The sequence below is a fragment of the Silurus aristotelis genome (genome assembly GCF_946808225.1).
Source record: "Silurus aristotelis genome assembly, chromosome: 1".
NCBI classification, from domain to species: domain Eukaryota; kingdom Metazoa; phylum Chordata; class Actinopteri; order Siluriformes; family Siluridae; genus Silurus; species Silurus aristotelis.
Window position 1 is genome coordinate 41,340,880 of NC_139574.1, and position 20,203 is coordinate 41,361,082.

At 39.0% G+C, this 20,203-nt stretch overlaps 1 protein-coding gene and 2 long non-coding RNA genes across 3 annotated transcripts in view; all 3 read left to right on the forward strand.

Annotated features, from left to right (window-relative positions):
* The window catches only part of LOC310725605, an 84,372-nt gene that overhangs the window by 29,040 nt on the left and 35,129 nt on the right, over window positions 1–20,203 (forward strand). The window lies entirely within an intron of this gene.
* LOC310725515 lies at window positions 2,210–3,367 on the forward strand. Its single transcript, XR_014533387.1, has 3 exons — window positions 2,210–2,277; window positions 3,038–3,149; window positions 3,268–3,367. It is a non-coding gene; the product is annotated as an uncharacterized lncRNA (long non-coding RNA).
* LOC310734082 (eukaryotic translation initiation factor 4 gamma 3-like) lies at window positions 4,638–7,061 on the forward strand (the record flags this gene model as incomplete). The annotated part of the gene is made up of 7 exons (XM_083555727.1): window positions 4,638–4,655; window positions 5,151–5,262; window positions 5,430–5,545; window positions 5,646–5,818; window positions 6,081–6,206; window positions 6,302–6,383; window positions 6,498–7,061. The coding sequence occupies 7 exons, from the start codon at window positions 4,638–4,640 to the stop codon at window positions 6,684–6,686; spliced, it is 816 nt and encodes a 271-aa protein (XP_083411853.1). The 3' UTR covers window positions 6,687–7,061.

Sequence of the window (20,203 nt, forward strand, 5' to 3'; positions counted from 1 at the left end):
ATGTGAACAAGCTTTTTTTTCACAAGACTTTGTCTTACACTTCCAGTGACTGTAGCTGAAGCAGAAAGAAGCTTTTTAAAACTGAAACTAATCAAATGATACCTGAGATCCACCATGTCACAAGAGCACCTCAGCAGCCTCGCTGTCATAAACATCAACCATACAAGTGCTGGTCAGATTTGCAACGATGATGTAATTGATGACTTTGCAACAAACAAAGCAAGAAAGATCTGTTTTTAGGAAAATGACTTTGTAGTGAAAAATGTATTTAATTTGTTTGTTGTGTGAATTGCCAATTTATTATTATTTATTTTCATATTGTATTTATGTATTTATTTGTAAATGTATTTACTGTAAAGATAAAGTAAGTGCAGATTGTTGTTAGTTATTTATCTTTTTAGGTGGCAGCAGGATGGGAGCAGGTCATGACGTGGAAAGGAGACTCTCTGCTTGCAGGCTTCCTGTGACGTAGCTTCCTGTGTTTGACTGTGTTTTTAAACAAACTTTACTATTTATCTCTCCTTTTTTGTGTGTCTGCCTTTGAGCACAGGTGAGGACTCGTTCGATGCCCAGCTGCGAGAGCGGAAAGCGGCGCTGGAAACATCCCGGACGGACGCTCACTCGTCCCAGGTAAATTCCTGGGTTGAATCTAACGCTCCCAGCACCTCAACTCCACGTGTTTCTCTGCCCAGGCCCACGGACACTGGATGCTGCAGCAGCGGAAGACACGAGCCAAGCCCCGGTCCAGGACGTCTCCCCCACCACCACCGGCCTTCGAGATCTCGACCGAGAACCGCTTCCCCCCTCTCCGCGAGACGGAACGTCATACTGTGATTCTTGGAGATTCCATCGTCCGGCATGTCCGCGCTACCGGAGACAAAGGTAAGGTGCACACTCGCTGTTTTCCTGGTGCTCGTGTTCTCGATGTCGCTGCACAGGTACCCGCGATCCTGTCATTCCGATTCAAATCAGTCCGATTGAAAGATTTAGCGGTGGACTTTTTACATGAGACGTTATCTAAGCTGATGTGGTGTTCACAATCACGACTTTGTGACGTGCACTTTGTGTATATTTTCTGAAAGGAATGATAAATGGGCCGATTCGAGATCTGATACGGATGCCAGGTGAAGAGGAGGTGGAGATTTGAGGAAGCACATTTTGTCCCTCAAGTATTGTGTCTTATCAACAGCATTAATCGTGTTAACGCATTTGCATGGAAGAATTTTTATTTTGTTCGGTTTATAAAAAGGTTCATGTCATGAATCTTCTTGTGCGAGTATTTTTTATTTTTTTGTCCAAATCTTGATGTTATTGTTACAATAATTATGGGAGTCACGTAATTAAGGAATGAATGATACGGACCAGAAGAGATGAGGGTGAGCTACTCATTCTGTTTATCATCATTTGTCCTTTAGCTGCCTTGTCATATTTTCATTATTGGAACTAATGTCAGAGTTCGTGTATGTAGACGTGTGTATGGGTATCTGCTTATTGGAAATGTACCATTTTATATTATTTCTGATCAAAGGAACGAAATGATCTAAAGAACCAAGTCACTGAAATGATGCCATCTTCCAATCACTAGCAGTGATCAGTAATACTGATGAGTGCCATACGGGGGCACTAATGCTTCGAGTAATACCAGGGAATGGATCAACGAATAAAAGAATGCTCTTAGCATGGAAAACGACGTATTTGTGGCCTGTACACATTAAGATAGAAGAAAGACAAGAAACAAACAGCAATAATCAATAGACTGGAAAGCTTACCTAACAAAAGTCCAGCAGGGGGCGCTCGCCTCTAACCCGGGTGTGTGTTTCTACAGAGAAACACTACAGGAGCTCATGTAGAGTCGCGCCATCACCATCTCTGTGACGTAGCATCCCTGATTGGTGCAACAATCTTTTTAATCCACCAATGAAATGTCATAGTCAAATGTCATGCTGTCATAGTAACATGCAAACATTGTAAGTCCACTATTGAATCGAAGGCCGTTGTTGAGACCAGACGTTTGTTTACTGCAGTAGGAATGTTCACTTTAAAACTGCAACAACATACAGAAATATTGCATTCTCATTTCTTCAATTACACTAAATATTGACAAATATATTCTGTATATGTTCTAGATCTGTATTGAGCAAGTATAAGAGAGAACATTAAATATGATGTCAAATGTAGTGACAGACATTTTCACGTTGTTCTAATCAACAGTATTCGGGGACCTACGTTCCTGTGGTGGTGAACATGACTGCGAGTTCTCCAGAAGAACAAATGCTGGTAATGTACAGTTCAAACACACACTGTTTTTCACACAGAATAAACTAAAGCCCATCACTTCCTCATCACCTAAACACACTGTTCATTTAGATTTTACTTACGCCAGCCAAACGGCCTCATTTTGTAAACCCCTTGATCACTTCCTCTGTCTTTAAGGGAACTAAACGAAAAGGAATGAATGTCCATATAGAGGAATGTGAGCGCAACTGGCAACCGCTCTAAAAGGACACGGCTCTGATTTGATTAAACAGAGTGAAGGTTATTCATGAAGTATATCAGAATTGTACAAATCAATGAAACTACTTACTCTATTAACTCTATTTGAACGAAATCATTACTGAGTTTTGACCAAAATGATATCTGTATGCTAATGTGTGCTAATCAGGAAATACGGTCTACCTACCTTTCCTAGCCTGACTTTAAAATCCCACCCCTGTCTGGCCTGCACTTCCTCCCTCACTCTGCCCTGTCTTTCCCTCCTGCATTGCCTGAGTTTATCTCACCCACATTACTTCATCTACATTACCATACCTAACTGTGCTATATGTAATGAGGCACACAGGGACAAGGTCGAGACTTGGAGGTTGTTCGATGTAGTTGTGAGAAAGGTCAGGGGTCATGTGTGTACCCTGGTGCTCTGAATTTGTCTCTGTGTGTCCTTTTATAGCTGCAAGTTTCAAATACTGTTTACGTTAACCTTCAAATAGCTTTAGCATTTTTGTGATTTTTATGCCAAACTTATATGCTGTTTGTGTTCCAGTATTATTACAGTGCTCCAGTACATGTGGTGCCTCCTCAGCAGTACTCAGTCCATCCCACAGGATTCAATACATGCTACACTGTACTCCCTGGACCTACTACCCCAACAAATGGTAAGTTGATCATGCCCTTCCAGTCATCCTTACAAAAAGCCTGGTTTTCTTGTAGGATGTTATGATCCTCACAGCTTACATGTTGGTCTTTAATTGAAACTGATACTGTTCTTATTAGTGTCGGCTGCAGGGATGTTCTACTATAATGATCAGGCCGTGTACAACCAGACTCCATTCCCAATGGTCCCTTCACTGCAGCAACATCCATCTACCAAGAGGAAGAGGAAAACGGTGCGTGTGCTTACTCTTTGTTTCAGTACTGGTTCATTTACTGAGTATATGAGCCTCAATTATTTTTTTATTTTTGACTCGTCTAGTCTGTGATTTAATTGCTACTGTCTCTGTTGTCTACAGATGAACAGCTTGAGAGTTATTCAGTAAAATCTGCTGCATTAGATGGCGCTGAAACGTCTACCTCTTCAGCTGAGCCCGGTCCTGCACAAGCCGTCACACCAAAGCCAGATAAAACAGAGCCTGTGCACGTGCCCCCAGAGGTTCCAGCTTCTGCTCTATTCACCATCGATGAGCCGAAACAGACACAGCTCCTCGTCCTGACGACTCCCGATCGCTCAGAGAGGTGAGTTTAGGGCTCGTCGCTGTCCCCGCACTGGATTTTAATTGGTCAAGATCTTTTACAATGTGACTAAATTAAACGTGTAGTCCAGCATTTTCCAACATGTTTTAATTAAGACGTATTGCAAATTGTTAAACTGTTGTGCATGTTAAACGGTGTTGACTACAAAAGTAGCCTGAAAGAACAAATCCGTACTTTTAGAAATAAGACCCGTACTTTTTAAATACGTTTTCTACAAATAAAAGAATTAGACATCTTTAAATTTCAATATGCAATATTATCTTTTGGTAATGGCGTATAAAAATCTCACATAATCCTTCCTTTTTCCCACAACTGCCCTTTGACTTTCATTGTAATGGAGTCATGAGTAACGTTTTCTGCTCGTCTCAATAAACTAGGAGGCATGTTAGCTCTTGGTTGTAGTTATTGCACATGGACTACAAATACTGTAGATATAAACTGAGGTGCCAACACTGGAGTATTTCTTTAAATAACTATATATAAAGATAGAAATGCTGTCGTTCACTTCGGTGAATGTGTGAAACCTACATTTACACTACAAATTCACAGTAATCCTGGTGTTTTATTATTAATTGTGTGTGTTTGTGTGTTAGGATAAGCCAGAGCTCGCTTTCCAGCAGTCTGACTTTGACCTTGAGCCAGTCTCAACCACAGTCGAGAATTCCAGTGTGTCTCCTGTGATTGTGGAGCATCTGGCTTCAGCAGAAACACCAGCAGATGAGATCGAAGCGCAGGAAGCCGAGCCGCCGAAGAACGAACCCGAGCCCGGCTCTGAGGATGAAATGCACAGTGACTCCTACTTCTTCTGACTCGCACACTTCATCATGTTTTTCACTACTTTGCTTGAACTTTGCTTGAACTATTTCAGTCAGCATTTAAAGCTTGAGATGTAGATGAACTTAAACCTGCTGGTGAAACGATTTACGTAGTTGAAAAGTATTAACCTTTAAGAGTTGCCTGAACTAAGCGTTAGAAATCCCCCAAATGTTTGTGGATTTAGAGCTTTAGGAGAGCTGCTTCATTCCTCTTTTAATAAAAAACTTTTAAAACATTTTTAGTTTTCTTTGGCCTGGATCTTCTCCTCAGCCCTCGCTGTTTTCTCCTCCCGTTCTTCCATTTTTCATTCTGCAGTGTCTTCTGTGTTACCTGTTCAGAGTTTAGCGGGTGGTGCATCAGTAAGAATGGTCCGTGGGGAAACACGGTGCTCTGTGTGTAGTTAAATGGACTAAGCCAAGTTATTTGCCTCGATGCTTTTTTGTATTCGAATTACTCGAGTTACACAATTCACACAATTTAAGTAATGTTATGGAATTCTACTTCAAAACTGCCAATCTGTTAAAGTACATGTTTTTCTACCAGGTTTATAAGAAGGATTGTTATTTAAACTGAATTGTGTTTGTGTGTAGTTACCAGCAGATGATAAGATTTATTTGGGACGGAATTTCGGGGGACGACGGCTGAACTGGAAGAACGGCTGCAATGGAGAAACTAGCGCTAGAGCCACATCCGGAGCATCAGGTGAGTCTGTAGTGAATGTAGTCTGTGTCCTTTTTCAGCTCTCTCCTGTGTTCATGTTGTGAAAATATTCAAAGCAGGTTGTGATTGTAGGTGTTGTTGTTGAAACTTAATTCAGTTTAATGCATGAGCATTTTTAGTCATGTCACATCATGTCTCTTGTGTTTCAGTAAAACTCGACACAGTGCCAGACTCGACTACAAACAAGCCTGCGCTATCAGAGGAGGAAATGGAGAAACGCTCTAAATCCATTATTGAGGAGTTTCTACACATAAATGATTACAAAGTAATGATCTCATGCAGTGTCTTATGATCACATTTAGTTGAATACACATCGGTTATTATCGTGTTACTGCGTCACATAATCGCGGTGGGTTCGTGTGCAGGAGGCCTTGCATTGCGTGGAGGAACTGGACCAGGGCGGGATGCTGTACGTTTTTGTTTGGGTGGGTGTGGAGACCACGCTGGAGCGAAACCAGATCACACGTGACCACATGGGTCATCTGTTCCATCAGCTGCTGCAGGCTGGGATCCTCTCCACATCTCAGTTTTTTAAAGGGTGAGTGACATTCCTGCACCACACAGCTCCGTCTCCCACTGGCGCCAGAGACACTACTGTCTGCGTCATGAGATGTCCACAGCTTGATGACATATTTACACCCAATGGGGTTATTGTTAGCATTATTATGAATACGCTTGCGTTTACATTTGGTCATTTTTTTGAGAATTTTATGAGAATCAGAATCCTTTATTAAGACTTTTGTCTGTGTTTTTTTTTGCTCTCTTTCCCCCCATTTTCTTACCTATCCTTGTTTACACAGGTTCTCAGAAACCCTCGAGATAGCAGATGATATGGCGATTGACATTCCTTATGTATGGCAGTACATAGCGGAGCTCGTTAATCCTGTGCTTCGGGAAGGAGGAATCTCTTTGAGAGAATTATTCATGTATTTACAGTTACATTTGAGACTATACATATACATTTTTTGCTGGAAAGGAAGTTGGTGTTTGTTTTTAATTGTTGATTTCTTGTGAATTCCAGTGAATTTAGCAAACCACTACTTCCTGTGGCAAGAGCCGGCATATTATTTGCAGAAATATTGAACCTTCTCTGCAAACAAATGGTGAGCTGTGAAATCTTCTATAGAATATGACTGAAAAAAGGAAAGTATTTTGTCATACTAGTTGAAAAAAGTTCTTTTTTGTTCAAGTCATTGCTGTGTTTTTCTTCACTTTAGAGCCAAAAGGAAGTGGAGGCCTTATGGAGGGACTCTAAACTGAGCTGGGCTGATTTTCTTCCTGAAACCGTGGATGGGAACAACTTCATTACTGAGCAGGTGAGCTGTTGGCTGCACACTAGATTTAGACTCCACTGGAAGATCTGGACCAAACAGGATCCAGTGGGCAGTAGATTTTCTACTACTTGAGTAATAATAATAGAAGAGCTGAGTAAAAGTGACAGCATAGTTATTTTATGAAATCATTTCGCTTGAAAATTGCTTTGAAATACTATTGTGTATGTCTGATCTAATCGCTTGACTCGGCATATTTTTGGCTGGTTGTTACAGAGGGCTTTTAAAAATGTGCAATAATCAATATGGGTTAAAAATCATACTGTGATCAATTTAATTTGTTAGTATAAGAACATTGTCAGTGAACTCAAATGGCAGCTCGTCTGATCAGAAAAGAGAAAAGTGTTTGTGTTTGTGCTGTAAAAAGCAGTGTGTTGGTGGGTAGACTTGATGCAGTTTTATTTCTAAACCAGCACAAATGTTGCCTTTAAGAAGAACATCTTCAGAGGGTTTTTTCTCGTCTGACTGGAAACTTCCCATATGAATTATCAGGAATATTTCGGTATTAACAGGAATTAATGGAAATACAGTTGGAATTTACAAAATTGCAAGTTATCCTATAACAGGGAACTTAAATGTAGTTAAAAAATAACTTGCTTGATAATCAACCAGATTGAATGCAGTTTCAGTTGAATTTCTACCTGCACATTCATCAATCACATGCACACAGCACACTTACTGCAGGGCTCCTGAGACCGTACCCCTACATGCACTGTGTTTTCTTCATGTAAACAATGAGTCACGTCTCAAAAAAGGGTAAAAACCACTGCCTTATGGGTAATAAAAGACCAATAATCAGGATCTCAGGTCTACATTCCTTACTATTGAAGTAAACAGGACCAATACAAAACAGTTCATCAGACAGGAAGTCACTTATAGTTACTCAAGTACAGTAACAAAGTACATTTACTCAAACAAGTCCAGCAGTAGTGTTCAGGTGTTGTGAGGTGAATCCAGTGTTAACCCTGTCAGAATGACTGCTGAAAGATCATCCACTTTCTTGTGCCAATCCATGCGATTAATTATAAAGTACAGATGTTTAAGTGAATCAGGATCTGCCCCACATTAACTGTCAGCTATATTGCTTTCAGAGCTCAAAATGAACAAAGCACTAAAGCTGCAAGAAAATACCTCAACTTCAGTTTCTGTCAAATTCCTTTTCTTTAAGGACATCAAACATCACTGACTTTACTAAAGTGGATTTCAAGAAAAAAAATGCCATCATTGAATGCTCTCTGTGATGAAGAGACATTAGACATGATTGAAATTCAAAATCTTTATTTATTTAATTAAAATAAAAAAAATGAAGATGGTAAAACAACATGCACACTAAAGTACATGAAATGTTCGTATTTCACCATCTTCCTCTATTCCTGAATCATTTTCTATTTCTTCAAGTTGCTTCAACAGATCCTCGAAGCTGTCGACATCAAAGACTGGTACAGAATCCAGGATCTCTGTGCTGTTGTGGGGGTCTTCAGTATGATTCAGGGCTTCAGACTGGTTAAAAAAGTCACAATCCTCATTTAAAATGGAAAAGATGTCGTTGTTGAGCAAAGTGATTTCCTCCTCGTCCTCGAGCTGAACCTCACTGCTTGTACACTCAGACCCATAGCAGGTGCTGTAAACAGAAGTGCACAATTTTAGCTGCATATTAAAGTAAATGAGTGGCGATTATGGCGATTATTTAAGATGCAGAGTAAAACTTCATTTGCATGTCATTCTTCTGAAACTGTTCCAATGCAGTTTACTAACTCACTTGGTCTGGCAGAAAGTCGACTCAGAAACAGAAGGGAAAAGAGGAGGATCAAAGCAGAAGTCTTTAGGAGACAGCAGTTCTTGGTGGCTAAGGCCGGGGAACTGATCACTAACTTCAGGAACGAGGTCATGGACTGGTACTTCTTCTGGCATGTTCATGACTATGTGGTGGTTTGGTTGATGATCAGGTCTCCTCTGTGAGTCACTACTCTGCACACTGCCTTTTCTCCTTCTCTTCTTTGGAAGCGGTTTATAAACCCAATCTACATGATAGAAAAGAAGAATTTAAAGAGTAAGAAGCAACATAAAAACAATAAAAGTGTCAGAATTGATGTGTTTGTTTTGTTATTTTGCAATTTGTCTATAAAGAAAGTTCACCTACCAGGAAACAACTGTTCGTGTTCCTGTTTAAGCCTCCATGATTCAGTGTAGTAGGGTTTCTTCTGTTCTTCACTCAGTTTGTTCCACTGGATCCCAAGCTGCATGCTGATCTCTGCAGAGCTGCTATTTGGATTGGCCTTGGAAAAGATGGGCCTCTGTTTCCTCGCCCAAACCATGTAGGCATTCATTGGCCTTCTGATGTTGCCTTTTTTATCTCTGCACTTGGCAACGTTTAATTTATCTACAAAATAAAAAAACAAAGTTTAAGTTAAACAGAAATCATGATAAACTTCTAGTTAAAACAGTGAACAGAACAGAGTCATGAAATACTGCACCAGTCTTAAACACACACAATGTTGTAGTACAAATATTTTATAAGTGCTGCATTACTCAGTCAGTACAAAATCATTTTATATTTCCTGCATGACAGATTCATATTTAATGTGGTTTTAGGAACTAAATAATAACTATATTTCATTGTCTCTGGACTTGTTCCTTCCAGAACTAGTTTTATCTGAAATAATCTGAAACTAATCTGAAATAAAACTTCAAAATATAAAGAATCAAAATAAAAACTATCAGTACATTTAAAATTATAACAATATATAACAAGAATAATAATATTATTAGTTAAATGCAGTGCAGTATTACAGCCTTAATATTTTAATTAACTTTAAATACACATTTATAAATATTAAGGCTTTTACTGTGTAATAGATTAAAAACTCAACCGACACTTAAATTAAATACCACCATAAAGTCATAATTTACTGCAATGAAATTGAAAACATCAAAATACAACGAAAATAAATAAAAATGACTATTAATATGTTTAAAACTAGAATAAATCTGGTTCAGACAGTTAAATACAGTGCAGTATTACAGCCTTATTTCATGTTCATTTTATAAAAGCAGTTTGTGATTATAATAATTATATATATATATATATATATATATATATATATATATATATATATATATATATATATATATATATATATATATATATAATTATATATATATATATATATATATATATATATATATATATATATATATACATATATATACATATATATACATACAGTGAGGAAAATAAGTATTTGAACACCCTGCTATTTTGCAAGTTCTCCCACTTAGAAATCATGGAGGGGTCTGAAATTGTCATCGTAGGTGCATGTCCACTGTGAGAGACATAATCTAAAAAAAAAAATCCAGAAATCACAACGTATGATTTTTAAATTATTTATTTGTATGATACAGCTGCAAATAAGTATTTGAACACCTGAGAAAGTCAATGTTAATATTTGGTACAGTAGCCTTTGTTTACAAATTACAGAGGTCAAACGTTTCCTGTAGTTTTTCACCAGGTTTGCACACACTGCAGGAGGGATTTTGGCCCACTCCTCCACACAGATCTTCTCTAGATCAGTCAGGTTTCTGGCCTGTCGCTAAGAAACACGGAGTTTGAGCTCCCTCCAAAGATTCTCTATTGGGTTTAGGTCTGGAGACTGGCTAGGCCACGCCAGAACCTTGATATGCTTTTTACAGAGCCACTCCTTGGTTATCCTGGCTGTGTGCTTCAGGTCATTGTCATGTTGGAAGACCCAGCCTCGACCCATCTTCAATGCTCTAACTGAGGGAAGGAGGTTGTTCCCCAAAATCTCGCAATACATGGCCCCGGTCATCCGCTCCTTAATACAGTGCAGTCGCCCTGTCCCATGTGCAGAAAAACACCCCCAAAGCATGATGCTACCACCCCCATGCTTCACAGTAGGGATGGTGTTCTTGGGATGGTACTCATCATTCTTCTTCCTCCAAACACGTTTAGTGGAATTATGACCCAAAAGTTCTATTTTGGTCTCATCTGACCACATGACTTTCTCCCATGACTTCTCTGGATCATCCAAATGGTCATTGGCAAACTTAAGACATGCCTGGACATGTGCTGGTTTAAGCAGGGGAACCTTCCGTGCCATGCATGATTTCAAACCATGACGTCTTAGTGTATTACCAACAGTAACCTTGGAAACGGTGGTCCCAGCTCTTTTTAGGTCATTGACCAGCTCCTCCCGTGTAGTTCTGGACTGATTTCTCACCTTCCTTAGGATCATTGAGACCCCACGAGGTGAGATCTTGCATGGAGCCCCAGTCCGAGGGAGATTGTCAGTCATGTTTAGCTTCTTTCATTTTCTAATGATTGCTCCAACAGTGGACCTTTTTTCACCAAGCTGCTTGGCAATCTCCCCGTAGCCCTTTCCAGCCTTGTGGAGGTGTACAATTTTGTCTCTAGTGTCTTTGGACAGCTCTTTGGTCTTGGCCATGTTAGTAGTTGGATTCTTACTGATTGTATGGGGCGGACAGGTGTCTTTATGCAGCTAACGACCTCAAACAGGTGCATCTAATTTAGGATAATAAATGTAGTGGAGGTGGACATTTTAAAGGCAGACTAACAGGTCTTTGAGGGTCAGAATTCACAGTGGACATGCACCTACGATGACAATTTCAGACCCCTCCATGATTTCTAAGTGGGAGAACTTGCAAAATAGCAGGGTGTTCAAATACTTATTTTTCTCACTGTATATACAGTAGCACTGGGGTGGTTAAGTACCTAAAGGTCTACATTTAAACATATTTTTGTATTTTTAAATGATTAATTTTATTATTATTATATGCAGATTTACACCTGTTTTTATCCCTGACCACCGAGCAACATAGTGAATAAAAATGTATTAATATTCTTCATTCATACAATTCGTACAAGATGATTCATACAAATCAATACAATTCATTTTAGAATTGTATTAATAGTGTAAAGAGTAAAGTTTGAAGTCATCGAGGATGTAACATTACTTTAAAAAAGAGCTGGAATAAATAGAGGGAGAACAGCAGCCACTGCACAGACTCCAGATCACACACTCTCATACAGTATTTAAAAAGCACTTGTATTCCTCTCAGCCGAGAACAGAAAGCTGAGGGTACATTGGGAACAAGTTTCCCAAACTGTATAGTTGCAATCTGGAAAACATTTTGCCTGAATCATTATTTCTGCTCATTTATGCTGTGCAGATGATTGTGTGGATCCATAGGGTAGTGGTCGTCACATCTGCTTTACACACAGAAGGTCCTTCCAGTGGAACCATGCAGGTTGCAAGCATGAGTGAGGTTTATATATTACTCACAAATTGTTACTCAATCCTGGAAATAAATAAACAGTTTTGCATGTTTCTGCATTGTGGTTGAAACAGAAATGGAGGAAAAGCATTCCAAAATTAGAATCAGAGACTCAAGGGCATGGCTCCACTGGGGCTCGAACCCAGGACCTTCTGCGTGTAAAGCAGACGTGATGACCGCTACACTATGGAACCTGCTGCTGAGAAGGTTGATGTCCAGTGTGCATAAATAGAAACACACATATAAATTAAACTTAGAAAATTCACTGACTCAAATGTCACAATCATCTCCACTGTTTTGAACGTGTTAAGGTCCAGGTTTTTATGACTGCACCATGTCTCTCAGGTCTTTCTTCACTGAAGCAGGGTCGTTGGCTGAAAACTGATTTTCCAGCTTTTTAGAGGAGCTCCTCTTAGCCACTCTATGAGGATCAATGATGAGGATTAATCTCATTAATCTCCCAAAACTGTATAGTTGCAATCTGGAAAACATTTTGCCTGAATTGATATTTCTGCTCATTATTGCTGTTTAGTTGATTGTGTGGTTCCATAATGTAGTAGTCATCACATCTGCTTTACATGCAGAAGATCCTGGGTTCAACCCCCAGTGGAACCATGCAGCTGGTGAATGAAGTTTGTTTTTGTGACCACTTATGTTAAGAAAGTTAAGATATTCCGAAATATTTTTACTCAATTCTGCAAATAAAAACAGGTTGGCATTTTTCTGCATTGTGCTTGTAACAGCATTGGACAAAAACTTTTGGCTTTCCAAAAGTAGAATGAGAGACTCAAGGGTATGGCTCCACTGGGGCTCGAAACCAGGACATTCTTTAAAAGAAGAAGAAAAACACTCTAACCTAATATTTGTTTTATACATGATGCCACTGGGAGTCAAACCCAGAACCTCCTGCATGTAAAGCAGACGTGATTACCGCTACACTATGGAACCTGCTTCTGAAAAGGATTATGTCTAATGTTATAAAGATAAACATCTCTCTCAAAATCTCAGTGGAAAAATATTAATTAAACTTAGAAAACTCACTGACTCAAATGTTCCCAGGTTTTGCCAAATAATAGTTTTAGCCATGTAAATGAGTTTCTTACTGCTGCTGACATTACTGAGCAAAATGCCACTTCCTCAGAAGACCACACACAGTAGGCTCATGACCACCGAGTGATAGATCTCCAGCATCTTAATGCACTTAATGCAAAAAACAAAAAAACCCAGGTTCCATGTAGTGATTCATCACTTCTGCTTTACATGCAGGAGGTTCTGGGTTTGACTCCCAGTGGAATCATGTATAAAAGAAATATTATGTAAAAGTGTGTTTCTTCTTCTTTTGAACCATAGCGTGGTTGTAATCACCTCTGCTTCACATACAAAAGTGGCCTTAAAACAATAAGGAGAGACAAAAGCTGAGTCCCATGTGCTAGGTGGCCAAGATTAAAAAAATTATAATAAAATGAAAGTAAATATAAAGTACTAAATATACTAAAAGTACTAAAATAAACTGTATCCTGCTAGCGGGAAAGAAATTCCACCATTAGGGTACCTTAACTGGTTCCATTGTGTAGTGGTTAACACGATTTTCAAAGCCCTTTTTCTCACTCTGGATGTATACAGTTCTTGAAAAGTGGGCAGGGGGACACCGATAACCAACGCAGCCGTCTAAACTGTCCTCTGTAGTCCTCTGATGTCTGATTTTTCAGCTGAGCAGAACCAGACAGTTATTAAAGCAACCCCTGTTGAACTTTCTAAGCTGGTGAAGAAAGTACATCCTCTGTTAAGCCTTTTTAAGAGGGGGGGCTTGTATCAGTAATAAAGAAAAAGCATTCCAAAATTAGATGAAAAGGGCCAAAAGCATGGCACCACTGGGGCTCGAACCCAGGACCTTCTAAGCGTAAAGCAGACGTGATTGCCACGCTATGGAATCTTTTGCTGACAAGGATGATGTCCAATGTGCATAAATGGAAACATTCTTGATATTTTTCTTAAACAAAAATAAAGATACAAGTAAATCCTGCTAGTAGAAAATAAGAATCAGAGGCTCAAGAACATGGCTCCACTGGGGGTCAAACCCAAGACCTTCCGCATGTAAAACAGACGTGATGACCACTACACTTCGGGACCTGTTACTCAGGAAGGCTGATGTTCAATGTGCATAAATAGGAACATCTTTGATAATCTCAGTGGAACAATTTAAATTAAACTTAGAAAATAATAGTAATAATTTGCCCAATAATAGATTTAGCCATATAAATGAGTTTCTTTTTCTAACTCGCTCTGTGTTTCACTACGGGAATCGCTTTGGACGTGACCAACTACAGAAGCTCCTATGACACCACATCTGTCTTAACAGGTCAACCCGTCTGTCCCCCTCTTAAAATGTCATTCGCACTTTCTTCCCATGAGGGACCACATCAAGCTCTCTCTGCATATCCAGTTTTTTATAAGTTCAGGGAGGTTGCATCTCACCTGTGTCCTTCTTCATATGGAGGAACCATCTCGGGCAGGGACCCTCACCTGATGTTCATCGCGTGCATGGGCCCTGTAACCGCAATAGACAAAAAGCATTTAGAATCACAGCCTTAAGGGGATGGCTCCACTGGGGGTCGAACTCAGGACCTTCTGCGTGTAAAGCAGACGTGATGAGCGCTACACTATGGAACCTGCTGCTGAGAAGGTTGATGTCCAATGTGCATAAATAGAAACATATCTCTCAAACTCTAACTGGAAAAATATTAATTAAACTTAGAAAATTCACTGACTCAAATGTCACAATCATCTCCACTGTTTTGAGCGTGTTAGACTCCAGGTTTTTATGACTGCACCATGTCTCTCAGGTCTTTCTTCACTGAAGCAGGGTCGTTGGCTGAAAACTGATTTTACAGCTTTTTAGAGTAGCTCCTCTTAGCCACTCTATGAGGATCAATAATGAGGATTAATCTTCCTCATATTAATGAATTAATCATGTACTACAGTATTTGAAAATAACTTGAAATCCTGTCAACCGAGAACAGAAAGCTGGGGTACATTGGGAACAAGTTTCCCAAAGCTGAAAAGTTGCAATCTGGAAACATATGCAGGTGCAGGTGATTATGTGGATCTATAGGGTAGTGTTCAACACATCTGCTTTACATGCAGAAGGTTCTTCTGCGACCCCCAGTGGAACAATGCAGCTAGCAAACATGAATGAGGTTTATGTATTTGTCACAAATTTTTACTCAATCCTGGTAATAAATAAACAGCTTTTGGTGTTTCTGCATTGTGCTTGTAACAGAAATGGACAATAGGAATTCCAAAACGCTCAAGAAATATGCAGATTTACATATTTATGAAACCCAAAGAGATAAAATGATTACATTTCCAATAATTGGTTTGATTAAACAATGTTATTTGGGTGTTATATAATCAACACATCCTCGTCAAAGCAAGGAACATTCATAAACCCCCAAAAACTATAATAATGATGATAATAATAATAATAATAATAATAATAATAATAATAATAATAATAATAATAATAATAAACTGCAGTTGGTTGTCAGATGTGAGTCTCACACTGCCCTCTAGCCTCTAGTGGCCCTGTCAGGACTTTCTTTTTACTTAAATCTGTACAAATATTATTACAGTTTTTCCCAAATGCTAAAACACAAAAGCCAATCCTCTAAACCAAATGACCAGTTGTCTAAACACATTTACTAAATCTAGCCATCATTTTCCACTATCATAAACACATTTCACATGAAGACACAATTCACAAAACACAATCCTCCGTTCTCATAAATCTTAACACTTTTTTTTTTGCTAAAACACAAGTTGCAAAAGAACTCTGCTTATATTCTCAAATGAAAGCTCATGTGATGCAAAATGCTTGCCACAGTCAGCAATATTTGAACACAATGAACACACCTGGCGTCATTCATTACACACAACGACTCAAAATTGAAGACACTTGTTGCTAATGCTGTGACCACAAGTACAAAAGCAAGTTCAGAGTGCACAGTTTGCTGAAGATTCCAAACAAACACAATGGACAACCTCGCACCATCATTACGGACGAGATGCGAGCAACAGTCATTGACCATGTCATTGTCCATGGCATGACAATGGCTGAAGCAGGACTACGAGTCCATCCAAACCTGAGTAGGTTCACCGTGGCCACCATTATCAGGGCATGCAGACAACACAACAGGTATTGTACTCTATTGCTTTCTTTGTCACAATACAATTTTACAAGCCTGTGAAAGTAGTCTATTGGTTTCAAATCAGTTGTTACAGTATTGTAAAACTGACAACACATGTTTCTTTCTTTATAGTTGAAAGAATGCCACATAGAGGTGGAAGGGCTGCCATATTTACAGCGGCACAAGAAACCCTCATTGTGGATATGGTTCGTGAGAACAACTTCATCAGACTCCGGGAGATCAGAGACAAAGTCATTGCCAATAATGTCAACTTTAAGAGCATTGATGATGTCAGCTTGGCCACAATAGACTGAGTTCTCTGGCGGCAAAAGATGCGGATGTCTATAGGGTCTATAAGGTTCCCTTTGAGCGCAACTCTGCACGACACAAAGACCTACGTTACGAGTATGTGCAAGTAAGTATACATCCATGTTCACAGTGCAGTTAGTGGACATACTGTGTTGCTCAGTGGCCTACATTACTTCTGGACAATACTGTGCTACCTGATTGACTGTTGTTCTGAACACCTGTGCACTTTTACATTTTCACAGAGGATATTACAGTTGGAAACGATGGCCAGACCTCATGAGTACCTCTTCCTGGATGAGGCTGGCTTCAACCTGCAGAAACGAAGGCAAAGAGGCCGTAACATCATTGTCCAAAGAGCCATCACTGAGGTTCCTGGCCAACGGGGGGGTAATATTACTCTTTGTGCAGCCATGGGTTTGGAGGGGCTTGTCCACCGGCATGCTGTCCTTGGGTCTTACAACACACAACGTCTCCTCACCTTCCTAGAGGAGCTAAAAGACATCCTCCTGGACCCCCAACAACACCATCCTGGGCCCGCACATCAAATTTATGTGATAATTTGGGACAATGTACGCTTCCACAAAACAAACCAAATCAGGGAGTGGTTCACCACCAACAGTAACCACTTTTTAAACGTCTGTCTGCCACCCTACTCCCCTTTCCTGAACCCTATAGAGGAGTTCTTTTCATCATGGAGATGGAAGGTTTATGACAGACAACCATACACATTAGAGAGAACCTCCTAAGGGCAATGGAGCTGGCCTGTGTTGACATCCCAGTGAAGGCCTTCCAAGGATGGATTCGTCATTCCATGGCGTTTTTCCCGCGGTGCCTGGCAAGAGACAATATAGCCTGCGATGTGGATGAGGTGATGTGGCTGGATGCAGCTCAGCGACATGATGCCGCACAGTGTGTGTGTGTGTGTGTGTGTGTGTGTGTGTGTGTGTGTAAGTAAATAAAAAAACTTCACACCCTGATCATGTTTTTAAGAGTACCGTTGTGTGCAATAGATTCTGTTTTTGCATTGAGTTGTGTTACAGTAGTGTACATGCAGAATTTACTAGATTCTAGATTTATACTCTTTATATAAAACTCTCAAATCTAAATGCCTAATTCTCTACAGAGATCTAAGAACATCCATTACTGTAAAGTTTCAAAAATATGCATTGGCAGTTATGAAACAAAGAACCTTCTCACAAATTGAGCATTGTGTTTTCAATTGTTTTGCTGTAGTGTGTAATGATGTGTATAGTGTTTACATTTTTGAAAGCTTCGAGCTTCTCTTTTGGTGTGAAAGTTTGAGTTTTGAAGTGAGAAGGTGTGGTTGTGTTTATGTAGCTTTAGAAAAGGGTGTTGTGTTTAGACATTGGGGAACATGGAGGAAACGTTTGTGAAATGTGTTTTAGCATTTGAGAAAAACTGTAATATAGTGTGTGTGTGTGTGTGTGTGTGTGTATATATATATATATATATATATATATATATATATATATATATATATATATATATATATATATAAAATACTTTTTTTTTTATGTTATCTTAGTCTTTTCTCTGCCTTTATTGTATATGGTGGTCTGGATACATTCATTTTTTTGTATTAATACATTGATATGATGTGAGGTTTAATTACCAGTGTGACACTAAAACAGGTAGTAGTAACGGCTACTTTTTACAGTACATGTCACAGCCCAAACCTCTTTACTTTAAATTGAGTAAAAAAGTGTAGTCACTACTTCAACTTTTACTGGAGTCTTTTAAAACATGAGTATCTGTACTTCTACTTAAGTAAACGATGTGTATACTTTTGCCACCTCTGATTATAAGCCATGTCTAGTTGAAGTTTTATCAGATGAAGGGTAACTTAGTGTGCAGCACTGCATTATTGTGTGGGTCAGGGGTCATTTGATCTGGTGTAGAATACCTGGGGGATTTTTGTGACATTTACATTTAACATTGTAAATTCCTGTGTTCACGTTTTCAAGGCCCAGTCTAAAAGGAGTAAGAGAAAATAAACCCTGTCAAATATACCCATTTTATTATTATTATTACATTTGACTCTTCTGTTCCTCTCAATTTTGAAATAATGGCTACACCCCTGAATGTGTCAGTAATATGCCTTTTTCTTGGCTTTCGCCACATCCCTCTTCACCTGCTGCTTTATCTTCTTGTACCACTGCTTCTTTTCTCATCTCTCTGTCGATCCAAATGCTGTTTCTCCAACCTCTTTCTCCTTACGCTTTTCTGCACTTCCTCATTCCACCACCAGATTTCTTTCATTTGTTTCTCTTTTCTTTGTTTCTCTTTCCAGATGTTACACCAAGTACCTTTCTACCTTTGTCTCCCTTATCACTTCTGCAGTAGTTGCCCAATCATCCAACACCACCGAGCCCCTGCCTGACCTCTCCCCAGAACCTCACACTACAGTCTTCTTCCTTTAGTTTCCAACGTCTTATTCTTCCTTCTTTTTTTACACTCCTCTTATTTTTCACCTTCAAAACCATCCTACAGAACACCATTCGATGCTGTTTAGCTACACTGTCCCTTGACAACACCTTACAGTCTCCAATCTCCTTTAGGTTGCATCTCCTGCATAGAACATAGTCCACCTGTGTGCACCTTCCTCCACTCTTATAGGTCACCCTATGATCCTCCTTCTTCTTAAACTAAGTGTTTACCACTGCCATTTCCATTCTTTTAGCAAAATCTACCACCATCTGCCCTTCCACTTTCCTCTCCTTCAGACCATACCTACCATCACCTCCTCATCACCAGAGGTGGCAAAAGTACATACATCCATTACTTAAGTAGAAGTACAGATACTCATGTTTTAAAATACTCTACACTACACTACAAATCAGGGATCTGAAAAATGTGTTCCATCACAGTTTAGTAGTGACGACTTTATGAATTTCTTCACTGAAAAAATGTATAACATTAGAAAAACAATTGTGGAGGTCCAACCTCTGACAGCATCTCCTGACACAATCTTACCTACACCAACTCCACAACTACACTGTTTTACATGTACAGGACAGGAAGAGCTGTATGATGTTATTACCAAAGCTAAATCAACAACATGTCAGTTAGATCACATTCCAACTCATCTATTGAAGGAAGTGTTACATACAGCTGGTGAGCCTCTTCTCAATATTATTAACTCCTCACTATCTTTAGGTCACGTCCATAAATCCCTCAAGTTCCTGCCTTAATTGGTAATAAAAAAAAAAGAACTAAATACATGGCTTGATAAATTATTGTGCCAAATACAGCATCCAAAAAAGAAACTTTACCAACTTATTTTATTTTACATTGACAGATCAATATTTATCATTTTCAGTTTTATTTTAAAATTAGCACTTATTTAATTTTCCCTTTTATTTCCAATTTTATTGTTTAATAATTACTTTCCTTTTTATGTAATATTTTTATTTGGCACAATAATTACTTTATTAAGCCATTTTGTATTTGTTTACTACCAATATTGGCAGCGTTCATCCTCCAATTTGTTTCAAGTATCTGCATTATATATATAACTGACATTGAAGCCCCTGTTAATAAACGTTTGAATTATTATTTTTATTATTATTCATGTATTCAGGTTGAATCCAAGAAGAAAAAAGTGTTCAGTCAATCCCAGAGTCCTCACTCTCATCTCAGACATTGCTGACCATGAGTGGATCTAGTGCGACCCCTCTTGTTGTGGACAATGTGATAAAGGTGTGTTACAGACTCTACAGATGTTTTTGTTGTTGAAACAATTGTTACACTTCTGAATGTCAG